Source organism: Saccostrea cucullata, unplaced genomic scaffold (assembly GCF_032062105.1).
Source record: "Saccostrea cucullata isolate Sc308-1 unplaced genomic scaffold, CSIRO_AGI_Scuc_v1 ctg939, whole genome shotgun sequence".
Taxonomy (NCBI): domain Eukaryota; kingdom Metazoa; phylum Mollusca; class Bivalvia; order Ostreida; family Ostreidae; genus Saccostrea; species Saccostrea cuccullata.
The window spans coordinates 154,620-177,620 of NW_026925621.1; the positions used below are offsets into that span (position 1 = coordinate 154,620).

General features: G+C 35.2%; 2 protein-coding genes across 4 annotated transcripts in view; both read left to right on the plus strand.

The window, feature by feature from the left end:
- LOC134269365 (serine/threonine-protein kinase LATS1-like) overlaps positions 1-3,576 on the plus strand; it is a 38,241-nt gene extending 34,665 nt beyond the window's left edge. For all 3 annotated transcript variants that reach the window (XM_062751562.1, XM_062751563.1, XM_062751564.1), the window contains one exon: positions 1,319-3,576. In XM_062751562.1, the coding sequence (XP_062607546.1) occupies positions 1,319-1,786 (468 nt within the window). In that variant the 3' untranslated portion in view covers positions 1,787-3,576. The remainder of the gene's footprint in view (positions 1-1,318) is intronic.
- An 8,549-nt stretch (positions 3,577-12,125) lies between these two features.
- LOC134269359 (uncharacterized) lies at positions 12,126-17,574 on the plus strand. The gene is made up of 3 exons (XM_062751556.1): positions 12,126-12,346; positions 15,899-15,990; positions 16,653-17,574. The coding sequence occupies exons 1-3, from the start codon at positions 12,199-12,201 to the stop codon at positions 17,001-17,003; spliced, it is 591 nt and encodes a 196-aa protein (XP_062607540.1). The 5' UTR covers positions 12,126-12,198; the 3' UTR covers positions 17,004-17,574.
- The last annotated feature ends 5,427 nt before the right edge of the window (positions 17,575-23,001 follow it).

Genomic DNA, 23,001 nt, shown 5'->3' on the forward strand with positions numbered 1-23,001 from the left:
GGACTTTGGAAAGAACAATTTTGTTATTTTTCTTCATCATTGCAATTAAATTTATACACATGTATAATGTAGTAAGAACATATTAGTTGAAGGGATTCAGGCTAAGGAGGGATATTTTTGAATGGGGAAGGCCTGTTGGTCATATTCTGTCTAAAATTAATACCGGTAGGTTGTTCGCTGGGGTTATTATTGAGTTATTATTAGGATAGATACGGTATGTATGTGTGACATTGCTGTAAGGGGGTGATTTATCATGATAAGTACGGTATGTATGTGTTTATAGGACATTCTTTGAATTCCTTATCTGATACTGCTGATTACATACAATGCTTGTGTCAATAAAACCTGAGTCTGTCGGCCTACTGAGGTAGAGTGTTTATATAATGTTAACAGGACTACAGGGAGAGGGGATTAGTGGGGATACACATCTTCCTTATTTTGTTATAGAATGCATTTTCTTCTCTAGCATGGCTAGATAACATCTTTATGTCAGTCTGCTGTGTTTGTTACAAAAAGCAAGAACACCAGAATACAATGCCCACACACCTTACCACAACATGCATATGTCTATTACTCATACAGTGTTTGATAGAAGAATATGATGTTACTGAATATGCCAGGAACCCAGCAACAACATTTGTTGCTTCAGAATCTAGAGATGTGAAAGTTCAAGGACATTCTGTTTTTGAGATACAGATACAAATTTTTTTTTAAGTCTTCCTCAAGTGATTCATTAAAGTGATGTTAGTTTTCCTCACTTCTCACGTACTGTACTGGAAACTATAAAATCTGTTTTAAAGTAATCCATTCAATCTCACTTTCCTACTCAAAGTGAGCTGAGGGTGTTCAACCTTATCAAAAATATAAATAAAAACTTGATACCTTTTATGGTAATTTGCAACTATTACAGTTATAACATTTTACTGTGGTATGGAGTCAGAAAAAGATCACGTTTAACAAGATTTTACTTTTTAAGTATTAGGACAATTCTCAGTTAAGCTTGGACTTTCAGTACCGCGTGGCACTCTTGGTTCTATGAAATTAGCGTCTGTCAAATGGCGAATAGATTCTCATTGGTTGAGAAATTATAACACCAGGAACTTTAAAATGTTGTTGACAACGATGAGATGACTTAAGCTCCACTTTTTTGCCAGTTGAGACAATGTTATTGGTAATTCAGTACACTCGTTGACATTTGCCCGAAGTTGTAACTATGTTGTGTATCAGTGTTTGTCAATCCTTTACTGACATTGTCACTATGTCGTGTATCGTGTTTGTCATTCCTTTACTGACGTTGTCACTTGTTCTGTATCTGTAGGTGATTCACTGGGACGAGACCCTGAAGATTCCACCAGAAGCTAACCTGTCAGAGGCTGCCCAGGACCTCATCATTAACCTGTGTTGTAGTGCCGAAAAACGCCTCGGACGAAACGGAGCCACCGAAATCAAAAAACACCCCTACTTCAAAAACATTAATTTCGAAGGACTGCGTAAGTCACAGCCTCCATGGAAACCTAAGATAAAACATGCCATGGACACGTCGTACTTTGACCCAATCGACGGAAAATTTGATGATGATTCTGAAGAAGAAATGCAGAAGCCCGATCACCCGATCAATGGCAAACATCCTGAACACGCTTTCCTGGAGTTTACATTCCGAAGGTTCTTCGATGATGGAGGACATCCGTATCCGTCAATGAAGGAAGACCCCTGTCCCCCCGTCTGTGATCCAAATGAGACCCCCCCTAACAGTAAAGACTCCTCTAGCGCCCCTGTGTATGTCTGATATTGAGGAATGTCTAGTGTGTGATTACGAGGAACATCCAGTTCTTGTCTGATATCAGTGATGTCAGAAATAACTCTTCATGTCGTATAGGTACATCCATCAGATACCTGGCATTGCCGGTGTGACCAGAAATTAGCTCTCTATAGCTATTCTCGTTCTGAGTCTTGTCAGGGATAGCACCTGAAGATTTGAGTGCTTTTGTTCTTTGAAACAATCCCCAATATTTCAGTGCTTTACTTACTCTGAATTATTACTTGTTATAGAATGTTATATTTTACCAGAAAAATGTTCAAATTTTACTGAAGTTTTTATATTGTTAATAATATTTAAAGAAGAAGAATTTCTTTGAATTTTTCTATAAAAGCATTCTAAAATTTTGACATAAATGCCTTTCTTTATATTTTATGCAATGAGAACAAAGTTGAGTTTCGTAGACTTAATTGTGATGAAAGCAGTGATACAGTGTATAGCCGAGATTTGTTTGTTTTGAGTAACAGGAAAGGACTGGGGTTATTAATACAGACTAGTTGCCTCTTTGAATAAAAAAGGGTGCACTTATAAAGTGATGTCTTTCATTTAGTACGTTATTAACAAGAAGTTAATTGTTAATCAAGGTCTTTCAAATGTTTTTTTTTTCTGTATACTGTATGTAGTAATTCTAGTGATGTACAATGTATAAACTAGATCATGATTGGACAGGGTTATGCTATTAATTGAAACATACAGCATGGTTGTACAAAAATGTTTTTCTTAATAATATATATATATTTCATCTAAATTTATTAATTGTTGATCAGTACAGTAGTGATATTTTATTTCATTTTTCATGGAATAATATAAAATGATTGGGATGATTTGAGTGTTTGGAATGATTTGAACCATGAAGCAAGTATAATATTCAAAGGGGGGAGGACTGTCATGTGATATGCAGTAAAGTCATATGATCCTATGGTCAAGGGATGCAACTCCTTTAGTTTTGAAAAATTACAAAAAGGGGTGGGAATCTTACATATCATTCTTGAAGACTGAATTTTTTGTATCGTTTTGGTTAGTGACTACTGCACATAGCTTCTTGGTGCTTTTCTGTCATCAAGTGAAGTTGCTTTTGTGTATATCTTTATAATTCTGAGTATCTTATATTAAATTTATTTTGGAAAGAATTTGGAATTTTTTCAAGAATCTTGATTGAATCTTTATTGAAGTGCTGAAGCATGAATTTTCATGTTATTTTTAAAATATTAATTGTTAAACAGCAATCAAGAGAGAGAGAGAGAGAGAGAGAGAGAGCATTTAATCTGTTGTTTTTGAGACTTTATTTTAAGACCCCTCCTCTTGGGGGAGAGGGGAGAGTTGTACTGACTTTGTTACTTCAGTTTTTTAAGGGGGGTTAAGTGAGCATTAGTGGGCATTAGATGTGAGTGTACAGATAATGTTGACTGCTTTTGAACAACTCTGTACCCCCACCCCTAACTTCATTATCATTGTAAATACTCATCCTACCACTGTTTCTGTAAAGTGTGATATATAATATTTTACAAAAAAGCTTAGAGCTTTTGTTGAATGATATGGTGCATTATCTGTATAGAAGCGTTTTATATTTATCTACAGAGCTGAATGCAAAGCATCCTGGGAATGTACAGATGTGGTCAAATGTGTATATATTGTACAGTGTAAAACTAAAATGTCTGACCACGATTATTGTCTGAGGGTATGTATAGAACTAAACAAAATTGTAAAGGGAATATGTAAAATATACTGGCAATATTCTCAAATAAACTATAAAAAATTGACTTTTGTTATGGTGTATTTAACTTTATTATACAGTCTATGCTTTCTCTGGAGTTCTTATATATATTTTTTATGTCCAATGAGTCACTCAGGTGATGACCTATTGCTTTCTGTTTTAGTCTGTTGTTGTGCATTGTACATGTAAGTAAGCATTTGAACATTTTCAGTTCCCTCTCTGAAACAAACCATTCCACCGATTTTAGCATATGGTACAGTTGTATCTATAAATGAAGGCGATCAAAGATCGTGAATTTCATGGTCCCTTCCCTACCCCCCCCCCCCCTCCCCTTCCTCCTCCTCCCAGGGCGTGAGGGCAGAGTTATTGGGCTTAAACCATCATCAAAATTATAGCAATCTTCTTTACTTCTGAACATCAAGTAGCTAAACTATTGGTATGATTGAAATGAGCATTGAATCCTCATCCAGAATTGTGAAATTCATGGCCTCTGGGTTAGATGTTTTGGTGGGCACTATTGAAATTAAATATATGGTAAATATATGGTAAAAAGTAAATAGATCTAACTATAGACTAACTATTTTTGCTGACACCTAAAAATCACCTAACTATTATGAACTATTTCGGCCGCCTGTATTCAACACAGATTGTATGCATGGATGGCACATTTTACAAAATGATAAAGGAATAGGACAAATATTAAGAGACAAAGAGTTATCCATTTCATTTCGTTTTATATTAAACTGAAATTCAACACTCAAATTATACGAGGGTTGTTCGAAAAGTTCGTGGACGATGTCAATCCTCTTTATATTACTCACTAGAAATTTAAAATAAGCACATTATAATATGTAAAAATAAATTCAGAAATCAATTTACATTTTAAAATCAAATGGATTATAGACAAATTATAATGACATTTATTTTTTAAGAACTGCTCTCGTTGTATAATTTCCTTTGTTAGGTTTTATATAATGCTTTCAGGATGTGCGCCAGGATGTCAACTTTTATTAAATTCTTACTTCTCATGATAAAAGACATTAATTACACACATGCACAGTTTGCTTGTGACAATTTTCTTGATTCCTCCAACATTTTTAGAGTTTATCCAAGATTTTTCCTGAGTAAAATAAAAATGGCATCGTTATCTGCTGCTCCGTGACGTTCTAAAACGTCATCGTTTTTGTCGTTTTAAATAAGGACTACCTATCTTGTTGATGTCAAAGCAAAATATAAAACCATCATTTGCGAGTCACAGAGAATACAGAAACTGTAATTCTAAAATCTGAAGGATAAATCGCAATATTTTGAAATAATTAATACAAAAAGAAAACATTTCATTTTTTTTCTTACTTTTGTGGTTATGACTTATATAATGTCATGTGCCCAGGATGTCATATTAAATTCGTTAAACAAAAAACGAGTACATTAGGGCAAGATTTACATGCGGAAAGAAATGAATAATATGGAAAACATTTGACCGTATATATGAAGTGCAACTTCTGAATTAAAAATTGTTTTAATTAAAGTATGAATATACAAACCGTGTGTATTGCATTTGATTCACAAGTTGATTTACAATTTCAGCACATGACATCGAATTTAGAGGGTGGGATGAGACGACTATAGAAAAGAAAACAAGACCTCTACAATATAGGTCCCCAGGAAGCAATTTCAGTTTAGGCCCGGTTGGGAGATGTGGGGCACAACCCATTATTTTCAGCTTCAGTCCTTGATAAGCCAAACAATTAAAAAATAGATAAAAATGAAATGAATAAGTAAATAAACGAATAGAATTAAACGTTATTATAACTGAACATTTTTTTTTGGGGGGGGGGGGGGTCCTGACAAATTTTAAGAAGAAAAAAAAAAGAAACTAAATATGACCAAAATAAAAGTTAAAGATGTTTCATGGGCTGTGGACAGCATTAGTCATCGGAAGTAGCGGGAGGATACCCCCCCCCCCCCCCCCTTCTGATTAGAAAGGTAGATTTCACGACCTAAGAGAGATAACTCTGATATTCACACTCGTATTATAAACATTCATTGTCACCAATAACTTTTCAAACCCGTTCAGTTTCGGGGCGATCTCAGTGTGACTATAGGGCGCCAAGACTGGACAAGGAAACACCTCGGAATACACCCCCTCCCAAATAATTTGTTACGAATCCTACTGCCTTATATAAGATAGATTCAAATACAAAACTAAATTTTAAAAACAATTTTAGGAGAGCATAATTAATCATCAAACTTGGAAACAAATACAGAAATAGGTGTGCACCGAATACCTGTATGTCATAATGCCCAAGTTTGCAGGTTAAAGAAAACTAGCAAAATCAAACGATAATCACAATTATTATTATTTTTTTACTTATACAAAATTTTATTCACAAATAAAAGTGAAAGGGATTGGGCAGCAGCCAAAGCCTATTTTAGCTCTCTCCCTATTTTATGCATACTTGAGATCAATTAAAAGTTGATTAACGAAAACAGAACTTGACAAAATTATATAAATAGATACAGCTGATCAATGATTTTTACTTTGAAACAGAATATCTTAACAACACTGGGTCACAGGCACTAGGACTTTATGAACTCTCTCCATATTTTTAAAAATTTGGGATCGAGTCAAATTTTTCTTTTTTTGTATTCTAATAGGCACCATATGTTATGGATAATGTAACCCTTTTGTCTCTATAAGGTATATCATTTTCAACTGATACATAATCTGTTTTTACGATATATTTCAAAATAGTTTATAGAGATAAAAGGTTATAGTCGACGCCAGATTAAAAAGAAAAACAAATGGAAAGGAGACGGGGGGAGGGGCGGGGGTGTTCTATGCATACTCCTGTGCATTGGGGAAGCTCTCATTTCAGAGTACCTCATTCCAGTACTGAGAATAGCTCTGTAAGTCACATTACACTGAGTTACTGTATTATACCCAGGATTTAAATGCAGCAGATTTTGCGTGTGTAAAATTTAAAAACCAACAACAACAACAACAACAACCCAAACAAGATGTGTTTATGAAACACTGATTTCCCCGTATGGCAACATAGCGAAGGTTAAGCTTTCTCAAATGCAGATCAAATATGTTGGTACCAAAGTAAGGCCTTTTCACAAGAAGTGCGAAATATAAAACGCTAGGTACACCTGTTCCAGGGTTATGACCAAGGTTAACATTTTATAATATAGGACAAACTCCGGGTCAAGGTCAAAGGGTCAATGTTGTTGGGTTCTAAAGAAAGGCCTTGTCTCAAAGATTATGTATGGGAAGTATGAAAGCGCTGGCCCTTACCGTTCAAAAGTTATGGCCAAGGTTAAAGTTTGTAAAAAGTAGGTCAAACTCCAACGCCAAGGTCAAAGGGTCAAGATTCTTGGTATCCAATGTAAGGTCTTTTCATCAGGATTATATATGTGAAGTATGAAAGCCTTAGTACTTATTGTTCAAAAATTATAGTCAAGGTTAAAGTTTTTCATAGGTACGGAAATCTCTAAGGTCAAGGTCAAAAGGTTGAGGTTGTTGGTATCCTATGAAAGGTCTTTCCACAAAGAATACATATGTCAAATATAAATGTCCTGGTATCTATTGTTCAAAAGATATGGCCAAAGTAAAAGTTCAAAATGTTTGTGTTAAAGTGGGTCAAACTCCAAGGTCAAGGTCAAAAGGTCAAATTTTGTGGTACCCAAAGAAAGGTCTTGTCACAAGATATACACATGTGAAATATGATAGCCATGGCTCCACTAAATCAAAAGTTATGGGCAAGGTTAAAGTTTTTGCGGACAAACAGACAGACAGACAGACAGCTAGACAGACAGACAGGCGGACGGACACAACAAAAAACTATATACCCCCAAAACTTCGTTTACGGGGCATAAAAATGAATATCAGTGAAGGAAATATTAATTTTTTTGTTTTCAAAATTTACAAGGAGAGAATATTTATTTCCAAAATCTGTCCCATTTTTATGCCCCCGTAAACGAGGTTTAGGGAGGATATAGTTTTTGTCGTGTCCGCCTATCTGTCTGTCTCTTCGTTTGTCTGTCTCTCTGTTTGTCTGTTTGTCCGCAAAAACTTTAACCTTGCCCATAACTTTGATTTAGTGGAGCTATGACTTTTATATTTCACATGTGTATTCCTTGTGTCAAGACCTTTCTTTGAGTACCATCAAATTTGACCTTTTGACCTTGACCTTGGAGTTTGACCCACTTTTACATGAAAATTTTGAACTTTTACTTTGGCCATATCTTTTAAACAGTAGATACCAGGACATTTATACTTCACATATGTAATCCTCGTTGAAAGACCTTTCATTGAATACCAACAACCTTGACCGTTTGACCTTGACCTTGTAGATTTCCCTACTTGTGAAAAAACTTTAACCTTGGCCATAAATTTTGAACGGTAAGGAATAGGGCTTTCATACTTTATATATGTAATCCATGTGAGAAGACTTTTCATTGGATACCAAGAACTTTGACCCTTTGGCATTGACCTTTGAGATTGACCTACTTTAAATAATTAGACCTTGACCATAACTTTTAAAAGGTTATGGCTAATGCTTTCATACTTTTCATATTTCATCCTTGTGACAAGACCTTTCATTTCATAACATGAACTTTGACCTTGGAGTTTGACCTATTTTTTAAAAAAAAAAATTAACCTTGGCTATAACTTCTTAACTTTTAAGGCTAGGGCTTTCATGCTCTACATAGGTATTCTATGTGGCAAGACCTTTCATTTGATACCAAATTACTTTGACCTTGACCTTGGAGATTTTTGTACTAATTGAAAAAAAAAAATTAACATTGGGGCTAAAATAAAAAATACCTTTGTTTCCCCTAACACGACCGACCCAATTAAATCGCGCCGACTGAAAAGATTTTTTAAATAAGATGATTCAACTATTTTTTTTTATTGTTAACCAATTTTTATAAAATACAATCTCATCAAAATCAGTTTTTATCAGAACGGCCGACATTGCAATTGTACTGCTGTGATTTTCAAGCATTTGTTGGAAACAAATTGGCGACCAGATTTGATTTTTTTTCTTCATGCCTTTATATATTGGTTAACCTTCGTGACTATGACATTGTATATACATTGTAGCATTTATATCATTTGTAAATTCGGTTTGGTTCAATTAAATATTGTTTACATACTCTTTCCAAATAGTTTTGAAATCATGATCCAGCTTCCTGAGACGTCCAGTGTATTTTTCTTTAATTAGGCCCTTGAAGATTGGTTGTTTCTTTGCTTTTAATCCCTTCGAGATTCGTTGGGACGACATTTGAACATTCCTCCATTGCTCCAAATTTATACGTACACGGCACTTTTTTGCCATTAACTAAGCAGTGAGGGATCTCTTTTGAGTCAGCGTCTTCTGCGACACTGGACATAAGTTTTATGGCCCCCTTTGAAGGACCGTATTCAACGTTCCTCATTGGGATTTGAACTTGACATTAGCCACTCCAAAGCTAAATGCTCTAGAACCACTGCAAATCTCATGGCCCTCAAAGAAGTACATTGATTGTCTATAAGCACTGGAGGCTGATGGAAGGTTTGAAAAAATATACTCGGATGTCCGGTCTTTGCGTATTTGAGAATCTTGTCATTTATTATTCGATTTATATACATGTACTCTAGCGTGAGATATTTAAAAAGATCAACTGAATAACAGTTGTGAATTAATCATGAATTTTCCCAGATAGCATGAGGACATTGGCCCAACGTTGGCCCAACAATGTCGGTTATGTTGGGCCAATGTTGGCAGTTTTACGTTGGCCCAATGTCTTACTGCTCATTGGCGCGCCGTTGGCCCAATATGTTGGGCCAATGTTGGTACAATACTGTTTGTTCATTTGTCAACGTTGGTACAACGTTATTCCAACATACCAACGCCAACGCAATATTTTTTTAACGTTGGCCCAACGTTGGACCTCAGTTCAAAATATAATCATGACGTTGGTCTGACGTTGGTCCAACGTTGGTACAACGCTTTTGTTGAAATGCCATCGTTGGTACAACGCTATTCCAACGTACCGATGCTAACCAAATATTTTGTAACGTTGGCCCTACATTGTACCTCAGTTCAAAATATAGTTATTACGTTGGTTCAACGTTGATACAAAGCTGTTTCTTGAAACATCAATGACACAATTATTCCTCAATACAAATGTCTTACAAAATTAATTAAATTCTGTAATTTTTATTTCCCAGATTATACGACACAATTAATTTCACCATGTTTGGTCAAATACGTTTTTCCTCCTAAAATGTATCACAATATATTCTTTGCCACTTTCACTTTCATTAAAGTATTCCATGGAATGTAACTAAAAGAAGGAAGAGGTAGAAAGTTCAATGTTTCTCAAGTACACTCCACATCACTATGTCCACTACTAAATATCACTGATATAAGAGTCTTCAAGTTCTAACTGTAGAGTTTTGAAAGGTCATATTTGCGTCACTTATCACTTTTCTGTTGTTTATCTGTTCTTAGAATCCATGTTTCCCACACATATAAATCAGTCCCTTCCATATACAGAAATGCCACATCAATAGTCTCAGAGTGAAGAGGGTTTTTCCATCCCGGCAATTCCGGCAAACGTTAAGATTATCATCAATTAAAATAGTATTTTCAAATGTTCATCAGCATCACACATATTTTTAAAGCAATCCTTAAAATTGAATTTCACATTAGTAATTATTAATAACAAATACAAAATAGTTACTTACATTTCACTGGTTAATATTCTTGCGTTCACTTACAGATCCGGACATATCTGCTCTGTTCAAGCCGGCCAATTCCTATAAAAGTTAAGGTCGTCATCAATTACAATTGTTTAATCAGCTACCTGGTACCAATAATTTGAAAGCCTACATGCAGGCCATTACAATGTTGTGTATTTCACATTATTAATTATTTCAATAACAAAAACAAAAGCTATACTTACATTGAAAGGATTAAAATTCTATTCTTGCTTTCACTTAAACAGACACTGTTAAAGTGCGCGGTTAAAAAAAAAACTGATTTAAAGATGACGGTTTCCTTGGAGACCTATGAGTCACATGCCGAGCCAGTGAATTTCACCAGTGACCTATTTTTTTTGGAGCCCAAAACTTGCAAAACACAGCACTTTAAATTTGATTCAATGATGCTAAATATAGAATCTACCAAGATATAAAATTGCTATATGTATTTCACAGACTTATAAGGATTGTCTCATAATTTCCATTCAATATATAATATAGATCACATGTTTATAATGAGTTGCTTATTACATTACCATCGATTTACAATAGATAAATCTAAATTGATGAATACTTTTCGCAACATTGGGCCAACGTTGGACCAGCATTTCATCTCAAACATTACAGGCTACCTGTACATGTACTAGTAATCCCAGTATTCCTACTATTGGACCAACTCCAGTTCAGTCAAGCACGCCCAACACAGAGCAATGCATCATTATATTGTCAACATATATTGAGCTGGGCCAACGTTGGGCCAACATTGAATAACCAACAATAAGTGGCAATGTTTTGCCACTAACGTGTACTCACTTAGACCTACGTTGGGCCAACATTTCATATTTAACACACAATGGTCTTAATCCATGTCAACATTTACTCGGTTGGACCTATGTTGGGCCAACATCTTAATGTCCAACACCAAATCGCTGTGTTTCTTGTCAACATGTAACCACAATGGGCCAATATTGGGCCAACATCACATGCCCAACACCGTTGGTTTAGCTTTCATGCCAACGTAAATGAACGTTGGACCAACGTTGGGCCAATATCACATGCCCAACACCGTTGGTTTTGCTTTCATGCCAACGTAAATGAACGTTGGACCAACGTTGGGCCAATATCACATGTCCAACACCGTTGGTTTAGCTTTCATGCCAACGTAAATGAACGTTGGACCAACGTTGGGCCTACATCTGTTCCCCAACGCCAACACTCCACCAACCATACAACCAAAAACCAACGTTGGCCCAACGGAGTCATGCTATCTGGGTTGCTTTTAAACGGCATATGTACATGTATGATACTTAGCATTTTGTTCACAAATCGCTTTCTTTTTTTAATTTTCTTATTTATAAAGGTCATTTTCCATTAAATTTTAAAATGGAATTTCTAAGCTGCTTTCAGAAAAAAAAATGTTTACCTACCTACCGACCCAACTTGAGAATTTAGGGTCGGGTTAGGGGAAACAAAGATATTTTTAATTCCGGCCTGGCTTACTTTCAAATTTCACAATTGTTTTTCAGTGAGAATATTCTAGCCTACCGTGGTACTTTTGGTACCAATTAATAAAAATTTTCATTTAAGAAAAGTTTCATCTTTGATATGTTGCCATACGGGGGAATCAGAGTTTCACAAACACATCTTGTTTTTTAAAACCTTTTTAAAGAAGAAATTTTATTTAGAATGTGATTTGTCCTTTTGGTTTCATTGTCCTAAAATTAAGAACCCGAAAGACTTGCCGAGAATTATTGTTCAAGATTTTAATATAATCATAATGAAAGAATAATTCGTCAATCGCGAATGCTTCGAAGAACGACTTCTCCACAACTGTTAAAACCGGAAATAGAAAATAAAGCGTGAATTTTCAATGTCAGCGTTGTGTAAAACATCAAAGTTACATAAAAAAGCATGGGTGGGTCTGTCAGAAAGTTCATAAGACCGAGAGCCTACTATGACATTGAAAGACGTGCACTGAAACAGATTGAGAAGGAAAAGGATAAACCAAGAGCGGCCCCGAAACACAAAACAAGCGCGAAAGATCACGAGGACGTATACGGTAAGCTTGGAGAAATATAACAGTGTCAGTATGCAAAACTGTAAATCATGCTGGTGTAACAGGGGTATGGCAATGACACACATAAACTCCTGTCAGGTTCTTTGAATATATTTATTCACAGTGGAGTGATCATAGATATACATAGATAGCCCTGTAAATATCATAAAACAACAGTAAATAGAATGTAAATAGCACATACATAATGTTCATTACTTTACATGTAACATGAAGATAATACTTAGATCATCATCGTCAAAATCTTACTCATTATTATCAAAGGGAGATAATTCTCGAATATATAAATCTTTACATATTTCTCCCAAAATAATCATAAAAAGTATCGAAGATTAAAACATATCAATCTCACCATTCTGTGGGAACAGGAGCGGTCTTGTATCGGTATCTTCCCCATGGCATGATGAATGTTGTCAGATGCCAGTCTTCTTTATAGAGTGGGACACTATGATAGCCGTTCCATGCATCAAACACTGTCTTTTTCTTCCCATTAGAAAGTGATCGCGCTTGGAGGAATGGGGACAGTGTGTGATGTGTCTCACATGTGGCATGTGCATTGAGAGCCTGGAAGTCAACCGTTCGTCTGGGCTTTCCATTTTTCTTAGCGCATATGACCATCCGATGGCACCATTTGACGGGTTCTCCAATGGGGACTGGTTCTAGCACGCCCAACCGTACATCTTGAACAAGGCCTTCTTTTACTGCTGCTCACCAGTGTATTGGAACAGGTACTGGTGTGTGGTAGACCACTGGTTCAGCATTTGGATCCACCATAAGCTTCATAGGTGGACCATCCATTAGAGGCAGAAGCTGATGTTCAAATGTGTTGAACATGCTGGATCTATATAAATCAAGGAGATACTCCTGTAGTTTTGGGCAGTTTTCTTCTGTAGGTGAAAATAGCAAAACACTTGGTGGCAGAGGTGGAGATTGGGATTTAGGACATCCACATGGTGCAGTGTTCTCTTCATGGACAGCTGCGGTACCGGATTATGAAGGCCGTACCACTGGAAACCTATCGCTGATAATACCTAGCTGTACGCATGCCTCTCTGCTCAGGAACAGTTTGTCCGAGGAGTCTGTAACATATGTCATCTGCCTCGTTTCTACCACTCTACCACTACTGTCTTTGCTTAAGAACCGTAGTAATGAGGCTCCAAGTATCTTGATGCCATCGTTGTTAGCTGTGTGCATGCGCATTGTCACAGGGATAAGGTCAGATTCAGATAGTCCTATGCGATGAATCACTCTAAGACCGGCAAGGCAGCTCTGACAACCGGTGTCAGCCATAGCGGGAATAATGGTGGGCACTAACGGTGTTGACAGGTCAACTCCAAAGGCTGAGTAATCTTCTGGAAGAGCTCGCACAGTAATGTTCACAAATGGCTAAGGCTTTGAGTTTCTGCGAAACCATGTGTCTGTCATGCTGACGTAGATGTGATGATCTAGAGGAATAGTTTGCTGTTGTCCTTTCATATTGATGGGTTGAATGGTGTGTAGGTTGTCATGCTGTGGTTGAGGGGAGTACAGTGTACACAAAGTGTTAAATACAGCACTTTTTTTTGTCATAGTTGTGTTGCCTAGACTGTGTTTGGCATTTTGGATTGTCCTTGCTGTGACAGACACTCTCAAAATGGTGATCTCGATGACAAAGTTCACACCTGTGGCCATGTGCAGGACACTGAGTCTTACACAGTTGTGCCACACTTTTCTTGCCATGGCCACGTTTCCCACAATAAGAACACAGGTCTTGATTTTCTTTGCTCGGCACTTTCTTGGACCTTTTGTAGGAGCTGGCTGCCTCAACCAAATGAGAATCTAGAAGCCTTGAGGCTGATCTTTTCCCTGCTTCTTTCGCTTCAACGAATTGAAATACTTCCTCCAAAGTCATACTGTGGTTCTTGTCGCCGAGTAAGTCTAACTGAATGTCAGGGTCGACAACGCCTCGTGTGAGGACATCGCGCATAATGGCATCTGTGTAGTTGACTTTGGTGTTACAGTTTTGGCAGTCAACCACAAATTTGCAAATGCCAGCTTGTCCTCTGAGACGTGCACCAAAGTTTCTGACTGACTCATCACGGTAATGTGTAATGTCACACGGGCTACCATTATGTTTTCTTCATGAACAGCAAGTTTACGAATGGCAGCTAATACATTATCTACTGTTTTTTCAGTTAATTTACAACACTTTACTGTTTCATTGCAGTCACATAATCTGTGTGACAGGCCCAATCCTCTCTGTTCCAGCAGCGGTTAGGGGTTCATCACAACACTCGAGCAACTGAATGACTTTGTCTTTACCTCCTTTATCAACTGTGTCATACAATGCAATGATCAAGGTCTGAAAATAATAAAAAAAACTATAATAACAACTGTAGTAACTAACTACTGATAAACTATAATAAACTGTTACATTATCCTATAAGTAGGACCGCTTTTAAGCACAAAAAAAATTTCTATTGTCAGAGTAACTGTCCACTACCCTCTCTGCGTTTAGGCATTGATAAGTGTTATTGTTTCTCATTGTACTGAATTATTACCAATCAATTTTCTTGTTGACCATAATTGGTCTCCTGTAAAATTTCATTGCTGATGTAACAGTAAATTGCTTTATATAGCACTGAAACTTACAGAACTTTGAGTACAAAGTCTCTCAAGGAAACACTATACATATATTACATGGCTTCGAGGGCAGCATACACATTGAACCCTAATCGATCATCGAACTTATCTGTCGAACACTATGTACACATGTAGTACTACGTTGAGTATAATTCCGAAATATCCCGTCCTGTTTCATGGCAGAATGTTTTCAGTATACTGACACTTGTGTTGATAACCTTGGTTGTATTTCAGAATTTTTTCTCCTCAATTAAATGATCTAATTCCTCGGAATTCAAATAAACAAATCCCAGACGTTGTCCCGACTTTTTAATTTTCGCGGAACTGTTTACATTTGCTTAGCAACTGCCGCTGTGAATTTTGAACCCGACATATGTAATATGCAGAATGATTGCATGTGAGGGAACGTAACTGTGTTCAGGAGGCAATATAATTGTTTCCTGTGAAATATAACTATATCCGGCGTGATTAAGCAGTTTTTCAGGGCATATGGATAAAAATATCATATTTGTGATAATAATTTATAATTGGAAAACTTCTTCAAAAATGATATAATTTGATGAGTGATTTTACATGCATTATTTTCAGAAGAATTCAAGGTTGAATATCATCACTGCACAAAGTTGTGACTTATTGTACAATACTACATGCTGAGAAAATTACTTAATGAAAAAAGGTGTGGTAAAATAGCTAAATTAAGCTATTCTGAATAGCTTAATAATGCTGTATAGCTATTTAAAGTTATATAGCTAAATCAGGAGATTGTACTGGACCTGCTTTATTATTGTAGCACATGCAGATGTTAAAAGTAGCAGATTTTACTTGTAATGCAGCCAGTAAATTTTCTCTAAGAAAGTGAAAATCTAAAGCACCCATCGATGATATCAATCAGTGTTTGTTTTTAATTGCTTACAGCTAATCCTGACCCATCAATCCTCATGAAGAATGAACAGTTAAACAGTCGAATGAAGGGAATGTACCTAGAATCTTACGGATCAGCACCGGAGGTATGAACAGAGGTCTGGGGGTCAGAAATAATATATGTATATACTTACTACGGATGTGAAATACTGTAGATCACTAAATTTTCGCGACACCTTATTTTCGCGAGATAGTCATTGACTCTTGATTAGCGAGACAAAATTTTCACGAATTCTGGTTATTGCTCTATATAATCTTAAGGAATACTATTTTTCGCAAGAATTTAATTTTCGCGAGCACATCGTCTCGCGAAATTACGCGAAAATAAAGTTCTCGCGAATAAAAAGTGATTTACAGTATAAGAAAAATTGTTTACTTACCATCATTATTTTGACCTCTTCCTATAACATTGAAATATTGATAAAAGATCAGTATTTCGTATCAATTTTGATTGTATTATGTAAATGTGTTATATGTAATGTGAGATTATATGGTGTCCCTAAGCATTGCTAGGAGTACTAGGATCAGTGGGATAACTTTGTGGCTTGATGTGAAGAAAACTAGACTGGTTTGTTAAAGGTGATCAATCCCAACGTACCTTTTTACACGTGCAGTTATATTTTGTCCTGAAGCTGACTGAAACAGTGTAAGAAATAGAGTGTAAACATCTGAAGTAGGATAAATAGTTTAAAATATGGTTGAAAATTTTTTTGAGAATGAAAACTTTGAATCTTTGATTTCCTTTCAGGTTAAATCAAAATCAAATCGCCCCCTGCCAGAAAATCGTTTACAAGTGGAGAGTACTTATGACAAATATGGATATCACATTCCAAACCGAGTAGCTCATGGAAAAGTCAACTTCATGCAAATGATGGAGCTGTTACGAAAATACTCAGAAGCTAAAGGTCAGTACAGTGCAGCTGACATAGCTGAGGATTACAAAGTAGACCCGGTGAAAATACAAAATGTACTGAGTCATTTCCAGGTCCTACAGATTCATCTACCAAAGGAGAAAGGATTTCAGAGTTCAGCAGCAAACTTAGAAATCAAAGACAGTAAAACTGATCCTATAGGACAGATAGATTCCAAAGGCAGCTGAGATTTGTTAAAAATAAAACTATAATTATTAATAACATGAAGATGATTAATTTCTAATTTATTTCGTATGTGCTTGTCACTACAGAGAAGTGAATGTTTTGTTTTGTTTGATTGTGATATGAGACTAGAGGGATTAATTTCTCCTATATTGTTGTAATTCCTGACTTGACTTATTCCTGTTCATTCCCCTGGGGAGCATAGGGCTGCATTGTAAAGCCTAAATACATACAATTGTTACATTTGCTTCCCCTCATAAAACACTTGCACCAAGTGCCAGGACGGAGAAAACGTTGTAATGGAACTTGTTTTTGATGGTCTCTGATAATGATTGGATAATACATATTACAGTGTAGTCTTTGGTGATATCCTGAATAGTCTTGGATTGTATCTTGTAAAGCTTTAGATTGTCTCAGAAAATATTATGGGTAGTTTAAGAAATACTATTTACTAAATAATATTCTGAATAGTATTCTGTAACATTTTTGGAAAGGTTGGACCCAAAAGTTTGATAACAGATAGTTTTAAAATTTAAATGTATAATAGTGTATATAATTAACAATGAATAACTATAGTCTTCAAAGGAGAGACGTAAATAAAACACATTTAAAAAAAAATTATAGTGGTGTTATAGTTAGAGCAAAAAACAAACAAACCATGAATAATAAGACAGCATAAACTATTGTATCTTGAAAATTACAAACAATAAAAATTCAAGGATGAGGTACTTAGTGTAATTTGGAGTTAGATACCTTGTGTACCCGGTATATTCATTATACTATGGGTTAAAAAATTAATGTATGAAACAAGCACCTGTGGATTACACAGTCAATTTATCAGTTACATATGGATCATTTACCAGAGAATGCTTCATGTTGTTAAAAATTATTTTGCGTCAATGGCCATCCATTTTTTTTTTTTGATTGCATGAAGTTTCCATATATAGCAGAATAAATCTACTGCACACAAGTATCCATTGTATAGACAAAGTTTGAAATATCACAGGTTTCATGAGTGCCAATAAGGTTATTTAAACGGCCATATCTCACAGTGTCACTTTTCCATTCCCATTAGAATTAATTAGAAGCTTTTAAGTCGAGTTTGTTCACTATCATCATCTAATAGACCCTCTAAGGTAAACTCTTTTGATGAAAACAGAAAAATGTTTAAGTTTTTAAAATGTAAGAAGGCTTCAGATGATTGGTAAAAGTAATTTTTTATGCTTAATAACAATGAAAATGATAATGACCTTCACCTGACCTTGCTTCTAAAATAAAACAGTCAAACGAAACCTCATTCATACTATAACTCGGTTCGAAGAATGTAGCCAACCAGACATTCCTGAAAGTTATTAGAACCTGACACTCTTAATGAAGCATTTGGTCAATTGCTTATATGTCAAAATTAAGAGTGTTTCTGCAGTATTTATAGCACATCATTTTATATTAAGTCCCGTCTCTTCAGGAGTTCACCATATGCATAAATCAATCAATTTCTCTAAAATTCATTTGATTTTAATTTAGATCTAATGATCAGATCACCTTATTTTTGTATTTACTAAATGCAACTTTAGGGGTTGTTGTGAAACCCTTTGTCATCTTGCATCCTATATTTCATAAGTCGTTTTTAAAACCTTTTTATACATGGGTTAAACTTTGTGACCAAAATGATGGGTACATTCTATATGCAGAAATAGTTTCAATGTTTATAACTTTCATGATAGGGAAATAACAAACATCTCAGTGTGTAAATAATGGCCTAAGAGTCGATATAAAAAAGCATTTGACTTAATGATAAATTGTTTTTGCTGACAAGGTCATTGTATCGACCAGAGCCCTTTTCTCCCACTGTGGTTGTTATTTCGCAATCTGTTGGTTTACTATAAAATTACCACTGTTAATCCATGATGTTGTTTTCTTTGTCCTCTGGGATCTTCTAGGTACTGTCTGCTGCTCATTAGCTGAATTTTCCCCAGAATTGGTATCATCCAAATCATCATCATCAGCCTCTGCTTGCTGCTGTGCATCTACAGACGGTTCTGTTTCCTTCTGTTTCCTTCACATCAGTATTTTCTGTACTAGTAGCTACTGAAGTACCTGTATCATCAACTTGTCTTCCCTGGATATTTTTGTAACAGGGGGTGGTAATCAAGAACACAAACACGCCTCTGTCAGGGTTCAGGTCTTATTTATTCGACACAGTAAGCACTTTATGTAATACAAATGTTATAGCCCTGAAATATAATAAAACAACAATATAATAGCACATCAAATCAATCATCAATCATCTATACATGTAGTTTTCATAGTAACATATTCATAATGATATATATTATAGATGATAGGTATATATGTACATTTACTCTCAATTAAGGGAGATAACTCTTAAAGTCAATATATGGATCATTACATATTTTCTCCCATATAAAGGCATAAAAAAATAATACTAATTAAAACAAATAATTCCTCACCATTCTGTGGGAAAAGGCTACCACATGAATGTGTGATGTTTACAGCTTTTTACACAACATGTATATGGACTCTGTAATTTAATACAGTATACATTAAAATTTATATTCCTTTAAAATAAAAATCATCTGTTCAATTTGAACAAAGTTACCAAATATCTGGGTCATAAAAATATATGGTGTAACTTGAATATAACAATTTACACTTATAATATAATACATTACTGATCTTTATAATCAATAATTCCAATCATAAAAATAACATCTTTCTCTCATGGTCATTCATTCAATTAATATAAAGTGAAATTGGGATCTTAATAAATGCAAATCTATGGAATAGACATATTACTTGACAATTAGTAATAAGGAAAGTTAGTTTACCAGAAAATGGTGTTCAAAAGTCAAAGTCATAGGAATCCATAAAATACAGTCTTGGTCATTTCTCAACAAGACAAAGAATGAATATTTTGGCGGTAAAACCAATGACCATAAGAATAAAACCAATGAAAATCAACTTAACAACCAAACTACCAATAAGAACCAATAACACTCCAAAACCTTTGAACTGCCCTAAGGTAACTAATTATCTATATACAGGTGTACAGGTAAAGGGCTAAGGATATAAAGGAGCGGATCAAGCTTTTTATACTTTTGTATATTATGGTAGTTTAATTTATTTACATTAAATTTAAAACATTTATTATATACCCATATTATACACACTACTACATTTTGGATAGATTTCTGTGCCAAATGGTAAGAATGTTCTAATTTAGATTTCAAAGATTTGATGTAGGAATTCAGGTTTTTGTGTTGATTTGGTCCATCTGTTTTGAAAATTAGGTCTATTCGAAGTATGGGTTCTCGTCCAAACATAACAAAGAAAGGTGATTGGCCTGTTGTTTCCTGTTTCATCGAACTGTAGGCATGAACTAGAGTTGAAATGTGAGACTTCCAATCCTGTTTTGGGTAATTTTCAAGTGTTCCTAACATCTTAAGAAGAGTCCTATTGAAGCGTTCTATTAAGCCGTTGCCCATGGGGTGGTAAGGTGTTCTAAAGGGTGTTAAGAAAGTTCGTTCAACATTTTTCTTTTATTTTCAAAAAGAAATACGATGAGAAGATATTTACGTTTTGTGATATTTCATGTTTAAAGACTCCATTCTTGCTACTGATAAGGATTTTAATGTCTTTTGTTGAATCAATATGGGTAGGACAGGTATTAAAACAGATGATGTCTGTTCAGAAAAATTACGGATGATACATATTTGTGACATATATTAAGCACGCAGGTCAAAACATCCTTTCAAATATTATGGGAAAATTATCAAACCTGTGAAATATATATTCAAAATGAAAAACCTATTCTTTTGAAAAGTGATATATCGTTCTTATACCTACGCTCATCAGCTTGTCTGGTGCAAGATAAGCTATGAAGATACAAGAGTAAACATCCTTTATTTTCACTCAAAATGACCAGCATTTCCATCATTCGGGTGCTTTAAAGATGTTATATATTTTTTTCATATGGAAGAAAAATCCTATAATTTCCCACTAGAAATTATTTGCTATAAATCTTAAGCACACTTGTGATTTTGTCAGACTTGAAAATTCATCTCTTTAGTTAAGCACTACTTTGAAATTTTTGAAAATATTTCATCCCGGAACGTATTTTCTTAACACCCCTTAGATTCGCTAACTCCAATTATGATCTTAGATTCGAAATTGGCACCCTGATTACTGTGAAGTCTCAAAGGTATTCCGTAATGATCAATAAAATGATGGTATAATGCCTCGACTGTGGTTATGGCAGTTTTGTTCCTTGTAGCTACAGCCTGCGCAAATCTAGTAAAGTGATCGGTGATGACTAAGAGGTTTTCATATCCTCCTTTTGATTTTTCTAATTTAAGGTAGTCTACAACCAGGAGTTCTAAAGGTTGTGATGTTCTGATTTAATAAGTGGAGCTCTTGTTGTTGGTGTTCTTCTTAAAGAGCATCTCCTCCAGTTTGGAATGAAATGTTCGGTATGTGCTGTCATTCCTCGCCAATAAAATCTATCTCTCAGACTGATTAAACTGATGGTTTTCTCATGGCCTGGATGTCCCATGTCAGTATGAAGATGGTACAGTACTGTTCCATGTATTATCTAGGAAAAAGCATATGTGATTTCTTTTTTTTTCATTTTCTGTGGTGTCTCTAATGATGATCCTATCTCTCAGTCTAAGTTTGTTGTTGTATGGTAAATGGTGCTTTGCTGGTTTGTACCGATCTCGCACACGTATGGTATCCAAAACCTTAACACTGGGTCATTGTACTGATGACGACGAACATCAACCTCTGTCTGATCACTCAATTCTGGTAGGTTTTTTACTGTTGCTGGAATGAAATACACTGCTGGAAGCTAAAGTTTGTAAATAGTTAACCCTTTTCTCCCAGTCTGGTTACAGATTGACCACGCAAAGAGTTCCAGATTAAAAATAGAGGTTTTTTCTTAAAAATTCTTGGGGGGTGCTTATGGCGTGGAATGATGTTATTTTTGGGCATAGATGGAAAGGAGAGGGTTTGAAAAAAAAATACAAAACTTGCGGAATTTTGCACTTAAGCGCGTAGGATGAAGGGTGTAAAGAGGCCCATATTTACCCTTTCCCCGAAGAGAAAGCGAAAAAAGCAGGGTAGGGGTTATTTGCGATGCCTTAGCAGGAACTGCATGCGATGAATTTTCCCGAGAGTCTGAAAAATTTTTGGACTTGAATTCATCTTACTCTGCGCCAAGTTTTAGGTAAGTTGAGCCGGTGTAATTTTTAATCATTTTTTATATTATAAAGGAATGTATAGCAAAATAATTGGTAGTCTGTGTCCGTCTGGTTGTTGTTTCGCAATCTGTTGATTAACTATAAAATCCCTACCTGGATATATGCTTCATCTATATTTGGATGACTTGATAATATTCTCTAAGACAGCGGAATGATGACTTAAAACGAGACATCTGATATTCTTGCTTCTTAAACTTGTTTGTCAATAATTTACCTCGCTTTAAATATTGTTCATATGTAGAACACACAATTGCGTATCGAATCAACGTCAGAGTTATAGTTATTCATTAAATTGAAATAAAACATTTCACATTTTGGTACTGAAGTATTGAAAATGCTTATAGTTCCTGTTGTGTATTCTAACGCGCGGTGACAAGGTTTGCGTGTGTTATTGAAATTTGAACGTCGTGGATTTCTAATGGGCTTCATAAGAAAAATTACACTGAATGTTAATATAATGCAAATAAAAACTTATACAATACAAATTGAAAATATACAATACAAATAAATAATTTTACAATTTAATACAAATGAAAAATATAGAATACAAATAAAAATTATACAATACAAATTATTTTTTTTACAAAATACATGAAAAATTTTACAATACAAATGAAAAATTATACAATACAAATAAAAACAAATGGAATATTGCAAGGTTAGACATGCCATACTTACGTCCATAGGGGGCCTATATCTGTAATTTCTGGTGACGGACGTGCCC

Excerpts from the sequence above, each read along its gene's own strand:
- LOC134269359 (XM_062751556.1), top strand. The coding sequence starts at position 12,199 with ATGGGTGGGTCTGTCAGAAAGTTCATAAGACCGAGAGCCTACTATGAC. Across the intron at positions 12,347-15,898 it reads AGATCACGAGGACGTATACG|CTAATCCTGACCCATCAATC; the intron begins GTAAGCTTGGAG and ends AATTGCTTACAG. Across the intron at positions 15,991-16,652 it reads CTTACGGATCAGCACCGGAG|GTTAAATCAAAATCAAATCG; the intron begins GTATGAACAGAG and ends ATTTCCTTTCAG.